Source organism: Corythoichthys intestinalis, unplaced genomic scaffold (assembly GCF_030265065.1).
Source record: "Corythoichthys intestinalis isolate RoL2023-P3 unplaced genomic scaffold, ASM3026506v1 HiC_scaffold_23, whole genome shotgun sequence".
Classification (NCBI taxonomy): Eukaryota; Metazoa; Chordata; class Actinopteri; order Syngnathiformes; family Syngnathidae; genus Corythoichthys; species Corythoichthys intestinalis.
This window is the reverse complement of record NW_026651592.1, coordinates 1469523-1482990: the sequence shown is the minus strand read 5'-3', so window position 1 is coordinate 1482990 and position 13468 is coordinate 1469523. Positions and strand designations below refer to the sequence as shown.

Here is a 13468-nt window from a genome sequence, read left to right as displayed (position 1 = left end):
ATGAACAAATATATTAGCTCAAACAAACACTTCCAGTGGGGCAAATATGTATTTAGTCAACCACTAATTGTGCAAGTTCTCCCACTTGAAAATATTAGAGAGGGCTGTAATTGTCAACAAGGGTAAACCTCAACCATGAGAGACAGAATGTGGAAGAAAAAAAAGAAAAAAAAAACAGAAAATCACATTGTTTGATTTTAAAAGAATTTATTTGCAAATCATGGTGGAAATTAGGTATTTGGTCAATACCAAAAGTTCATCTCAATACTTTAAGTACCCTTTGTTGGCAATAATAGAGGCCGAACGTTTTCTGTAACTCTTCACAAGCTTTTCACACACTGTTGCTGGTATTTTGGCCCATTCCTCCATGCAGATCTCCTCTAGAGCAGTGATGTTTTGGGGCTGTCGTTGGGCAACACGGACTTTCAACTCCCTCCACAGATTTTCTATGGGGTTGAGATCTGGAGACTGGCTAGGCCACTCCAGAACCTGGAAATGCTTCTTACGAAGCCACTCCTTTGTTGCCCTGGCTGTGTGTTTGGGATCATTGTCATGCTGAAAGACCCAGCCACGTCTCATCTTCAATGCCCTTGCTAATGGAAGGAGATTTTCACTCAAAGTCTCTCGATACATGGCCCCATTCATTCTTTCCTTTACACAGATCAGTCGTCCTGGTCCCTTTGCAGAAAAACAGCCCCAAAGCATGATGTTTCCACCCCCATGCTTCACAGTGGGTATGGTGTTCTTCGGAGGCAATTCGGTATTCTTTCTCCTCCAAACACGAGAAGCTGTGTTTCTACCAAAAAGTTCTATTTTGGTTTCATCTGACCATAACACATTCTCCCAGTCCTCTTCTGGATCATCCAAATGCTCTTTAGCGAACTGCAGATGGGCCAGGACGTGTACTTTCTTCATCAGGGGGACACGTCTGGCAGTGCAGGATTTGAGTCCCTGGCGGCGCATTGTGTTACTGATAGTAGCCTTTGTTACTGTGGTCCCAGCTATCTGTAAGTCATTCACTAGGTCCCCCCGTGTGGTTCTGGGACTTTTGCTCACAGTTCTTGTTATCATTTTGACGCCACGGGGTGAGCTCATGCATGGAGCCCCAGATCGAGGGAGATTATCAGTGGTCTTGTATGTCTTCCATTTTCTAATATTTGCTCCCACAGTTGACTTCTTTACACCAAGTGTTTAACCTATTGCAGATTCAGTCTTCCCAGCCTGGTGCAGGTCTACAATTTTGTCTCCGCTGTCTTTCGACAGCTCTTTGGTCTTGGCCATCGTGGAGTTTGGAGTGTGACTGACTGAGGTTGTGGACAGGTGTTTTTTATACTGATAATGAGTTAAAACAGGTGCCATTAATACAGGTAACGAGTGGAGCCTCGTTAGACCTCGTTAGAAGTTAGACCTCTTTGACAGCCAGAAATCTTGCTTGTTTGTAGGTGACCAAATGCTTATTTTCCACTCTAATTTGGAAATAAATTCTTTAAAAATCAAACAATGTGATTTTCTGTTTTTTTTCCCACATTCTCTCATGGTTGAGGTTTGCCCATGTTGACAATTACAGGCCTCTCTAATCTTTTCAAGTAGGAGAACTTGCACAATTGGTGGTTGACTAAATACTTATTTGCCCCACTGTATGTTGGACTTAACAGGGAGCAGCTGGATTCAGCCACGTTAGACAAGTTATGTCATATTCACTATTGCCACCAGAAAGCATTGTATCCTCCCAAATCCACTAAATGGTGTTACACTTATATACCGCTTTTCCACCTTTCAAGGCGCTCAAAGCGCTTTACACTATCTCGCCATTCACCTACTGGTGACGCAGCACCAGGAGCAACGTGGGGTTCAGTATCTTGCTCAAGGATACTTAGGTGAGTTCATCAGGGCGAAGAATCGAACCCACAACCTCTGGATTGGGGGACAACTACTCTACCACTGAGCCACGCCACCCCAGTAATGGTGTGGAGTAAACACAGGTAGTCCCCGGGTTACAAACGAGTTCCATTCCTACGCTGGCGACGTCACCCGAATTTTCAAGTAAACTGGAATTAACCCTTTAAGTACCCTTTAATACCTCCCAAATCTCAAAATAACTATAAAAAAACATGTATTTTACATCATTGTACCATCCTTGCCAAGACGTTGGAGCTAAGTCCTAGCTAGACAGCGAGCTAAGCTCTGAAATGACGATGACAGATGTCCATGTGGTTTGCTGACTTTATTCAGCTGCTCACAACAACAACACTTGCAGAATGAAACTAAAATAAAAATGAAATTCAATCTGTTTCATTTTCAATAACAGCAATTCAAATGTGCGTTTATAGCTAGCTGCAGATACAGCAACACTAATCCAATTTCATGATTAGCATGAACAAAACAATCACATAAACTCGCCCCAACTATTCGACCACAATTGAAAACGCACTATTACCACTGCAAAATATGGTATATACAGGTGTGGCCTCTGTGGATACTTCACAAGCAACAAATCTGCGCGCAGGCTTAAAGGCTTTCCCCTCTCTCTTTCACGCGGCTGCGGGACTTCTTCGTTCAAACAAATGCGCTCTTCCTCGTTTATGCGTCCATGCACTCTTCTTTATGTGCGCTTTATTAAGGATTTAGCGTAGGTTTTTGGGCCGTTGAAAAAACATCATCGAATTATAATGTATTCTTATGGGAAAATCCTGCTCGATATACGACCATTTCGAACCACAAAACAGGTCCTGGAACAAAATTAATTCGTATGTACAGGTACAACTGTACTGCGTTACCAGAAAGAAATTTTGTAGTCACTAAGAAGTAGTCACAAAGAAAACTAGAAAAGTAATAAAATACAAAAATGTGTGCAAAAGCCAAGCAAAATGCATCTTGTCATTTTGTCATTGCATTGGCATGTCCTATGATTGCCTGCCTGTATTTGTAATGCTTTGGTCGTTCCCTAGTGGCTTTTTGGGGTAACTATTGTAAATGTGATTTAATTGTGAATGATTCCTTTTATTTAATTATTGACATTTTGGCTCATTTCAATAGATATTATTTATATAGGACATTTATTTCTAGAACTTCAGTTGAAATTGTTTTCTTATTTTTCAGAGAATTTTTATTTGGAAAACCTTGACATTTTTATATTTATCATTATTAAAGCATCCAGTGGGGCATCACAATAGAATTAGCAATAATACATTAAGTGCAGAACCGCATATTCGGTATTGGTTTGATATCTTTACCGGATTTTAGGATTTGGACAATATCGTTTATCGGTTCAAATTTCATTATCGGACAACTCTATAAATTACGGTAATTTGTTTGCAACCGTATTTTGTACTACATAACTGATTTGCTAAAACAAAAGGGATTTGTGATTTTTGTTAAAACAAAAAATAAATAAAAAATATAGCTATGATTTTGGGATAGCTTAAATACATTTTCCTGAGATAGCCGATTGGGACTCGGCAAAATCAGGTGACTCAGAGTAGGACTCGCATGCAAAAGTATGGGATTGGGACATCCCTAGAGAAGGATGTTAAAAGTTGAATCTTGAGGGGTTACATATTTGCGAGATGGCCGTCTGGCATGAAAAGCCCATTTCCTGTTCCTCTCCTGGGAACCTTCTGTGGGACCTCAAGGGCCATCTTGGAAAATACAAATGTCATCTAGCCACTTTTTAGAAAAAATGAAATCAGCCCTAACCAGAAAAGCTGCTAAATTTATGCTGCTGTTGAGGGTTTACTGTAAACCTGCCCCCACCCTTCTGCTCCACTCACTGAAATAGGCTATGTTCACAATCTTTCAGTCTCATTCCAGATTCCCGAATGACTCTGCACGGATGTTTTTTCACGGTGGACTTTATAGTTCATTGAAAGGGCATTTAAAGTCCCTATCTAGCGATGATGTCAAACTGACAGCCCAGAGGCCAGATCCGGTCTGCTACATTATTTTGTGAGGCCTATGAAAGTAAATGATCGAAGTCATGTTTTTGGCTAACATATATATATGTACATGTAAATATGTATTTGTATATATATATATGTTTAACAGCTTGAATATTTTTAATCCAAATTTTAAAAATATTTTTTTTTCTTAGGTTTTTTTTTTTTTTTTTGTATACAATCCCACATTTAAAAAAGATAATATTTACCATTTTCCCCTCTGTTGTTTTTTTTTTCCCAAGTAAAACCATAGTAAAATAAAGGATAAAAATGAATGAATCAATATTTAAAAAGAGAATATATTTTTACTTTTATAATTAAAACTAAATGTATAAAACACATTGTAAAAAAAGAATTATTGTTCCCTTATTAAATAAGATACAAATGAAAATGAAATTTAAAAATCTTGCTTTTTAGAGGCTCCAGAAAAGCGTACAGTGGTACAATGCTGGCCAAAGGTATTGGCACCTTTGCCATCCTGTCAGATAATGCTCAATTTCTCCCAGAAAATGATTGCAATTACAGATGCTTTGGTAGTAATATCTTCATTTATTTTTGCTTGCAATGATAAAACACAAAAGAGAATAGGAAAAAAAATAAATCATTTATAAAACATTTATCTTTTAAGAATTACAAGTTTTTCTATCCATGGATCGCTTTAAGAGAATGTTAATAATGGTAATGCCATCTTGTTGATTTATTGTTATAATAAACAAATACAGTACTTATGTACCGTATATTGAATGTATATATCCGTCTTATTTTATCATTCCAACAATAATTTACAGAAAAATATGGCATGTTTTATAGATGGTTTAAATTTCGATTAATTACGATTAATTAATTTTTAAGCTGTAATTAACTTGATTAAAAATTGTAATCGTTTGACAGCCCTACATTTTACACAAAACTCCCAAAATTGGCTGGACAAAAGTATTGACACGCTTTGAGAAATCATGTGATGCTTCTCTAATTTGTATAATTAACAGCACCTGCTACTTACTTGTGGCACATAACAGGTGGTGGCATTAACTAAATCACACGCGCAGCCAGTTAAAATGGATTAAAGTTGACTCAACCTCTGTCCTGTGTCCTTGTGTGTACCACATTGAGCACGGAGAAAAGAAAGGAGACCAAAGAACTGTCTGAGGACTTGAAAGCAACATTGTGAGGAAGCATGGACAATCTCAAGGCTACAAGTCCATCCCCAAAGACCTGAATGTTCCTGTGTCCACTGTGCACAGTGTCATCAATAAGTGTAAAGCCCATGGCACTGTGGCTAACCTCCCTAGATGTGGACGGAAAAGAAAAATTGACGAGAGATTTCAATGAAAGATTTTGCAGATGGTGGATAAAGAACCTCGACTAACATCCAAACAAGTTCAAGCTGTCCTGCAGTCCGAGGGTACAACAGTCTCGACCTGTACTATCCGTCGGTGTCTGAATGAAAAGGGACTCTATGGTAGGATACCCAGAAAGACCCCACTTCTGACCCAAAGACATAAAAAAGCCAGGTTGGAGTTTGCCAAAACTTATCTGGCAAAGCTAAAAACGTTTTGGAAGAATGTTCTCTGGTCAGATGAGACAAAAGTAGAGCTTTTTAGGAAAAGGCATCAACATAGAGTTAACAGGGAAAAAAATGAGGCCTTCAAAGAAAAGAACACGGTCCCCACAGTCAACCATGGCGGAGGTGATCTGATGTTTTGGGGTTGCTTTGCTGCCTCTGGCACTGGACTGCTTGACTGTGTGGGCGGCATTATGAAGTCTGAAGACTACCAACAAATTTAGCAACATAAGGTAAAGATGCACCGATACCGATACTAGTATCGGCAGGAGGCGCCGATCCGGCCCAAAATGGTGGTATCGGTATTGGCGAGTACCAACAAAGACGGCGCCGATACCATTTACCGGTCCATTATTGTAACATTTGACCGCAGCCTTTTTTTTTTCTCCTGGTGCTCACTACACTTTGTCTCTGTGTTGTGTGATGACACGTGAACACAAAACAGCTATCGCTATTGGCCTGCTCCAGACCAATGAAAACGGGCCAATAGCCACTTCTGACCAATGACATGGCCGACATGGCCGACATGGCGGCATGGCGACGGTCGGGAAATATTTCAAAATAGAAATCCCGTCAATTAAAATCAATGGCTGCGTGCAAGATTTGCGGCCTGAAAGTTTCAAGATGTGGAGTTAAATCGGCCAGTTTCAATACCTCGAACCTGATAAAACATGTGAAGACGAAACGTGAACGAACACAAGTTTGAGCCTGCAAGAGCAGGTCTGCTATCCAGAGGAAGGGCGCTGGACAGGTGCAACAATCTCTGGTCAGTTCACTACGTCTACTTTACTTTTATTGTCTTTTACTGAAAGAAATGCTGCAGTAATTTGGGAACTGTTTCCAAAGTAGGGTTGCCACCTTTCAGAAATAGAAATAAGGGACCCACCCCCTCCCGAAAAAACGAGGCTAATAGAGAGACTGGATGCTGTGGTCAATTATTATTACTGATAATTGTGAGCGTCCGCAAATGCGGAAACAAGGTTGGACCTCGAAGCGGACAACAAGTGGGGGATAAGTACAAGGGTTTAATGATTGCAAACAAAAAATAACACGCGATCGCGGGATAGTAGAAATAACAAAAGGAGTCCGTGACAGCAGGTCGACGGAGCTCAATACTAAAAACTCGAAGATTAACTAAGACGATAGGCAGCGAGCCAAAAAGCCAAAATAAAAACACTCAAATACCTGCACAGGGTAGAGGTTACAAACGAGTGCAGCACACTAACAGAAAAAACCCAATGCAGGGGCGTAACAAGCAAATGTAGCGAGACGATAGTGCGAGATGTCAAATGGCGATCAGCAAAGCAAATATCTCGGCAGCCTTCTCTGAGCTCACCCGTGCTTAAATGCTGCGTTGATGAGCCCGCATTGGATTCAGGTGCGACGTCAGGAACGCCCCCACTAACAGCCCAGCAACAAAACACAATCTAACCAGCAGCAGAATGTGACAATAATTTCATGAAAGTTGCACTGTTTGGCCTTTGAGAGGTTTAAAAAAATTTACTCAGTTCATTCAGAGTTTATTATTATGAACTTATTTTTACTTTCTTACTGTTGGGCTAGTATTATACTTTGTACTAGTCTTTTTCCTATTTTGCAAAGGTAAGCAACAGCCTGACAGAGCCTTGATAGCAATGATTTCACATCCAATTATGTAGCTCTTTGGGGAAAAAAAAGAAAAAAATTATATTTATATATATATATATATATATATATATATATATATATATATATATATATATATATATATATATTAGGGCTGTCAAATGATTAAAATTTTTAATCGAGTTAATTACAGCTTAAAAATTAATTAATCGCAATTAATCGCAATTCAAACCATCTATAAAATATGCCATATTTTTCTGTAAATTATATATATATTCTGTAAAATAAATTGTTGGAATGGAAAGATAAAACACAAGATGGATATATACATCCAACATACGGTACAAAAGGACTGTAGTGGGCATTTCACTCTACTGTCATTTAAATCTGTCTATGCTGTCCTCACTCCGAAGTGTCTACTTTTTCCAAACCTAGACAGCTAGTGAACGACGCCTTAATAATTAGACTTCTTCCTTTTTCATCTGATTTATTAATAAAATGGCCTCAAACCATTGTCCTCTTTAGACTGTTGTAAAACTACAAAAAAATGTACACAAGCATTGCATTAGCAACAACGTTAGCTTAGCACGCTATACAGGTTCACTAAACATAAACAAAAAGCGTCTCATACAAAAAATATAACATTTCGCTTACTAACATAATATGTACATTCTTTACAACAACCATACTTACGGACAAATCTTGTCCAAGGATCATATAAGCACAACATTATCAGCCCGAGACGTCGTGCAGCCATAATGAACTGGAAAGAAAACAATAAACCATGTCGCAAAGCGACCACAAGAGTTCGCTGTTTGACAGCACAAAAAGTCATGCTGTAAAACTTACCAAAAGGCAGAATACTTTCTGAGCGGGACATGTGCGTTAATTGCGTCAAATATTTTAACGTGATTAATTTAAAAAATTAATTACCGCGTGTTAACGTGATAATTTTGACAGCCCTAATATATATATATATATATATATATATATATATATATATATATATATATATATATATATATATATATATATATATATTATATATAATCGGGGTGGTATCGGTATGGTATCGGCCGATACTGCACAGCCAGGTATCGGTATCGGGGCCAAAAAATTGTATCGGTGCAACACTAACATAAGGTAGGGCCCAGTGTGAGAAAGCTGAGTCTCCCTCAGAGGTCATGGGTCTTCCAGCAGGACAATGACCAAAAACACACTTCAAAAAGCACTAGAAAATGGTTTGAGAGGAAGCACTGGAGACTTCTAAAGTGGCCAGCAATGACTACAGACCTGAATCCCATAGAACACCTGTGGAGAGATCTGAAAATGGCAGTTTGGAGAAGGCGTTTTCCATGTAAATGCCTTAATCTGTTCCAAGCCCCCCAAAATTCAGACACAAATCTTTTGCAAAGCATAAAAATGCATCAAAACGTGTTACAATTAGATTATTGCACAAAAAATGAGAGTTGTGCATCATCTAAAAAACAAAAAAAATAAAGAATAATATGATGGTAATTTACCTTTTAACCGCGGTCCTCCTTTTTGCCCTCATCAATCACCAATTGTTTGAATTTTTGCACAAATTTGTCAGCCGCTTTGTGATCAGCGCTACATGCCTCGACGTGCCGAACAACAGAGTGAATCCCGGTCTCTTTTTGAACATCTTGAATAGGGTTGGGCATCGTTTGAAATTGAACGATTCCGACTCCACGTTTCGATTCTCTTTCCGAACGATTCTCGATCCAGATTCTTTTAAGAGGCAGGGTTAAAAAAAATTGCATAGTGTACAGTAGAAGTGGGAACCTCTTGGTACCTCACGATACGATACGATTTGAGGTACAAATCTCACGATAACGATGATCCGACGATATAGCAGTCCAAAGATTTTCGATACATTGGTCAGGAAATCATTCTAGGATATTCTACAAACAACTAATAAACAGAAAAACAAGCTTCTGCTGTGAATTGGAATTAGTTTATCACTAGTATACGTCCAATCCGTTTGAACTGGGAGGGTGGCAGCGAATGAACATTCACTGCCATCCCTCCCACTTCAAATGGATTGAACATCTATAGCAGTCAGTGGCAGCCAATGCCAGGCAATGAAGTAATTTTGGGCCATTCAAGGTCATTTACTGGTTGATTTTCAGTTACTTCCTGTTCATTTTGGGGTATTTAATGGGTCACTTCCTGTTTGTTTTGAGTTACTGAACAGGAAGTGACCTGGGAATCACCCAAATTAATAGGCAGTGACTCAAACTCAACAGGAAATGACCTGTAAGTGCCCTAAAATGAAAAGCAAGTGACCTGTAAATGCCCCGAAAATCAGACGATCGAGGGAGATTATCAGTGCTCTTCTGTTTTCCATTTTCTAATAATTGCTCCCACAGTTGATTTCTTTGCACCAAGCATTTTACCTATTGCAGATTCAGTCTTCCCAGCCTGGTGTAGGCCTACAATTTTGTCTCTGGTGTCCTTCAACAGCTCTTTGGTCTTGGCCATAGTGGAGTTTGGAGTGTGACTGACTGAGGTTGTGGACAGGTGTCTTTTATACCGATAATGAGTTAAAACAGGTGCCATTAATACAGGTAATGAGTGGAGCCTCATCAGACCTCGTTAGAAGAAGTTAAATCTCTTTGACAGCCAGAAATCTCGCTTGTTTGTAGGTGACCAAATACTTATTTTCCACTCTAATTTGGAAATAAATTCTTTAAAAATCAACAATGTGATTTTCTGGGGGGGGTTTCACAGTCTGTCTCTCATGGTTGAGGTTTACCCATGTTAATGGTACAATTACAGGCCTTTCTAATCTTTTCAAGTAGGAGAACTTGAACAATTAGTGGTTGACTAAATACTTATTTGCCCCACTGTGTGTTACTTTCAGTAAACTATGGGAGCTGTGTGTATGCAAGTAGCTGCCTATACACGCAGCTCCCCATACTGTGCTGTATTTTTGCCTGTTGTAACAAAAGGCAATCTTTTTTTCATCGTGTATGCGCGTCGTAACCTGAAAATATCTTTTGGAGAGACGTTCGTAAGTAGAGGTACGACTGTATACGGATTACTTTGAGGTCAAGAATGTCTTTAAACAATTAATTGACGATCAAAATAGTTGTTGATTCCTCTTACAGTCGTTTACTTGTCAACTAATCTATTAATCGTAGCAGTCCTCGTTTCACTGCCTTTCACGACGGTCGATGTCCAATCCATTTGAATTGGGAGGAGTGGCTGTGAAAACTCAGTTCTCTTCTTGAACATTTTATCCTACTGAGCTACTGCCCAGTATTTCAATGTTGCTCTTAACGTTGAACAAATAATTCGGTAACACTTTACAATAAGGGTCCCTTAATTAACATTAGCTAATGCCTTTGTAGACAGTAATTTATGTTTGAGTAACATGACAATAATTCATTTAATCCCTTATCTAACATTTATTAATATATTAATTAACATGAGGTAATGCATTAGTTAATGCATTTTAAGACAATAACTAATGTTTAAGTAACATTACAATAATTAATATAATTGCTCACCCTACATTTATTAATATATTAATTAACATGAGTTAATGCATTAGTTAATGCATTCGTTAATGCATAACCAGACAGTAACTAAAAGTTTGGTAAAATTAAAAATATATATAGGCCTATATGGGGTTGGGGTTAGGGTTTAGGTTGGTTAACTTAAGCATTTATAATTTCTTAGTTAAGGGTCACATGAGCTACACTTTACAATAAGTGTCCAAAAAGCATTCAGTAATGGTTAATGAAGGTTAAGGGGGGTAACTTAAGCATTTATAATTTCTTAGTTAAGGAATACGTGTGCTACACTTTACAATAAGGGTCCAAAAAGCATTCAGTAATGGTTAACCCTTTAACACCGAACGTGTCGGCAGCGACGCGTTTACGCATATCATCTTTGAAGCTTCGTCACGCTGTAATTACATCACCCACGTGCTGCTGGTTGGTCTCGTTTGAACGTGCAGAAGTTGATGTCCACACCAGTTTTTATTTGAAGTCAATCGGCCAAGAAAAACGGGAGATAATGTCATTTGGGTTTTATAGTTTTATTGCACTCATAAATATGCATTAAAACGCTGCATGGACCATGCATCCATCTCCATATTTCCATCATTTCTTGTCCTTTTTCAAAAGCAAAAGCAGCACAAAAGACTATTTATCCCAAGAGTCGTTGTGATGTCAGGAAGGACGAACCGAATGTGATCATTTTTAATAAATTTCCGAGCGAGGCGCCAACTATTGAAAGGGAGGCATGCGAAGCAAGCAGCGGCCGGTGTCGTGCCGAAAAATGCACAACACCGGTTGGTTTGAGCGAGCGACTTTGAAACGTGCAGAATGAATCTAAAACTACATTTAGCACAAGCTAATGCATTATTTCATTAACTCAAGGAAGAAGAGGAGTCGTATTTGTCGTTGTTTTCCTCTGATGAATCGGCGTCTCGGCGAGTAGAAGTGACAGTAGAGCGCAAACAGCGAAAGAGTAGGCTGTGTGACGTTGTGTGTGACGCAGCTCCGTGACCTATTCAAGAAGCTTTATTGAGTGCGAAAAAAAAAAAAAAACTTTATTGGGTCGCATGCCTGAAAAATTTGAATTGAACTACTTGTCAATATTTTTGAAAATACTTTTTTTCAATGTTATATATATTTTTTCTTCACTATAATCTTTTCAATTTTTATGTAGATGTGTGTGCGAGAATGATTGCGTGTACGTATATACTTTTGATAAGGTGATGGGTACAACACCAAACTTCACAAAGAGATATCTTCCTAACCCTTTTTGTGTTAGATGATATATATAAAAAAAATTCTCACTATTTTGCACACTGTATAGACTTTTTTGACCATAGTATGTGTAAAGGCCAAAAACGCCTCTGACCATACCTGCTGTTTGTGTTGAATTGTCAAACATAAAACTATTCAATCTTGTTTTTTTTCTATTGAATGTTGATCCTAACAAGTTGAATAAATATTATCAAGCTTCAAAACGGTTGGTCGAGCATGTTTGGTTGTCAATGGGACGTCAACATTACAAATTTTGAAAAAAGATTTGGGGATTTTTTTGTCTTTTTGGGTCCAAAATGTGGATTATAATTGGTCAGTGAAGAAAACAACAGTTTAGACATGAAGTTCAAGGTGTCCTGAAAAAAGGGACTCAATTTGGCCACTGTAAACAATTTTTTCTTTGAAATACAGTATAAAGGCAACATCAAATGCATGCAAATTCGACCAAAATAGGCTTAGGTGTTAAAGGGTTAATAAAGGTTAGGAGGCGGGAACTTAAGCATTTATCATTTCAAACATTCAGTAATGGTTAATTTAGGTTAATTAATACTTACCTTAGCATTTATAATTTCTTAGTTAACAAACCCGAAACCCTCACCCTATATAGGCCTATGTATAGTTTTAATTTTACCAAACCATTAGTTACTGTCTGGTTATGCATTATCTAATGCATTAACTAATGCATTAGCTAATGCATTAACTCATGTTAATTAATATATTAATAAATGTTAGATAAGCAATTAAAAATAATTATTGTAATGTTACTTAAACATTAGTTATTGTCTAAAAATGCATTAACTAATGTTAATTAAGGGACCCTTATTGTAAAGTGTTACCAATAATTCTTTAAGTGTAAAAATATTTTTGAACCACTGCTCTGGGTCATTTCACCAGCAAGCATCGTTAAGCTGAATGTGGCTTGACCTCCATCTAGCGGCAGCTGCATCACACATTTTTAGAACACACTCCTTCAAAGCTAACCTTTTATTCATCCCTTCAAATGTGATTTTAGGAAGGCAAGAAGAAATTTGATAAGGAGACAGAAAAATATTACTCCACGCTTGAGAGGCACCTCAACCTGTCGTCCAAAAAGAAAGAAGCTTATCTTCAAGAGGTAAAACCCGAACAAACATTCTTTATTTTAATAACTAATGCAGCTTTGTCTGCCATCTCAAGATGAATAAAGCTCGGACTGACCTTTGTTTGACACCGAGACGTGTTTTTTTTTGTCTGCTGGTTCGCAGGCCGACACACATATGAATAAAGAGAGGCAACTTTTCTACGACGCGTCACTCGAGTATGTTTTCAAAATACAAGAAGTGCAAGAAAAGAAGAAGTTTGAGTTTGTAGAACCGGTAAGTTAAACTTTGCTGAGTTTTTTTTAGCTAATTTTCTGACATTGACAACAATCTATCATAATCAGTGTAAGCAGGGGCGGAATTCAGTGGGGGGGCTGGGGTTGTGACCGAGGCCCGGTTTGCTGGCGTAAAGTGGGCATGGTTGGGCGAACGAAGGGTCAAACGCTGTAATATAGTCAGTGTTGTCACAGATTACTGGAA

At 38.2% G+C, this 13468-nt stretch overlaps 1 protein-coding gene across 7 annotated transcripts in view; it reads left to right on the top strand.

The window, feature by feature from the left end:
• The window catches only part of LOC130911124 (rho GTPase-activating protein 42-like), a 258112-nt gene that overhangs the window by 166232 nt on the left and 78412 nt on the right, over positions 1-13468 (top strand). For all 7 annotated transcript variants that reach the window (XM_057828849.1, XM_057828848.1, XM_057828847.1 and 4 more), the window contains exons 5-6: positions 12922-13023; positions 13154-13264. In XM_057828849.1, the coding sequence (XP_057684832.1) occupies positions 12922-13023; positions 13154-13264 (213 nt within the window). The remainder of the gene's footprint in view (positions 1-12921; positions 13024-13153; positions 13265-13468) is intronic.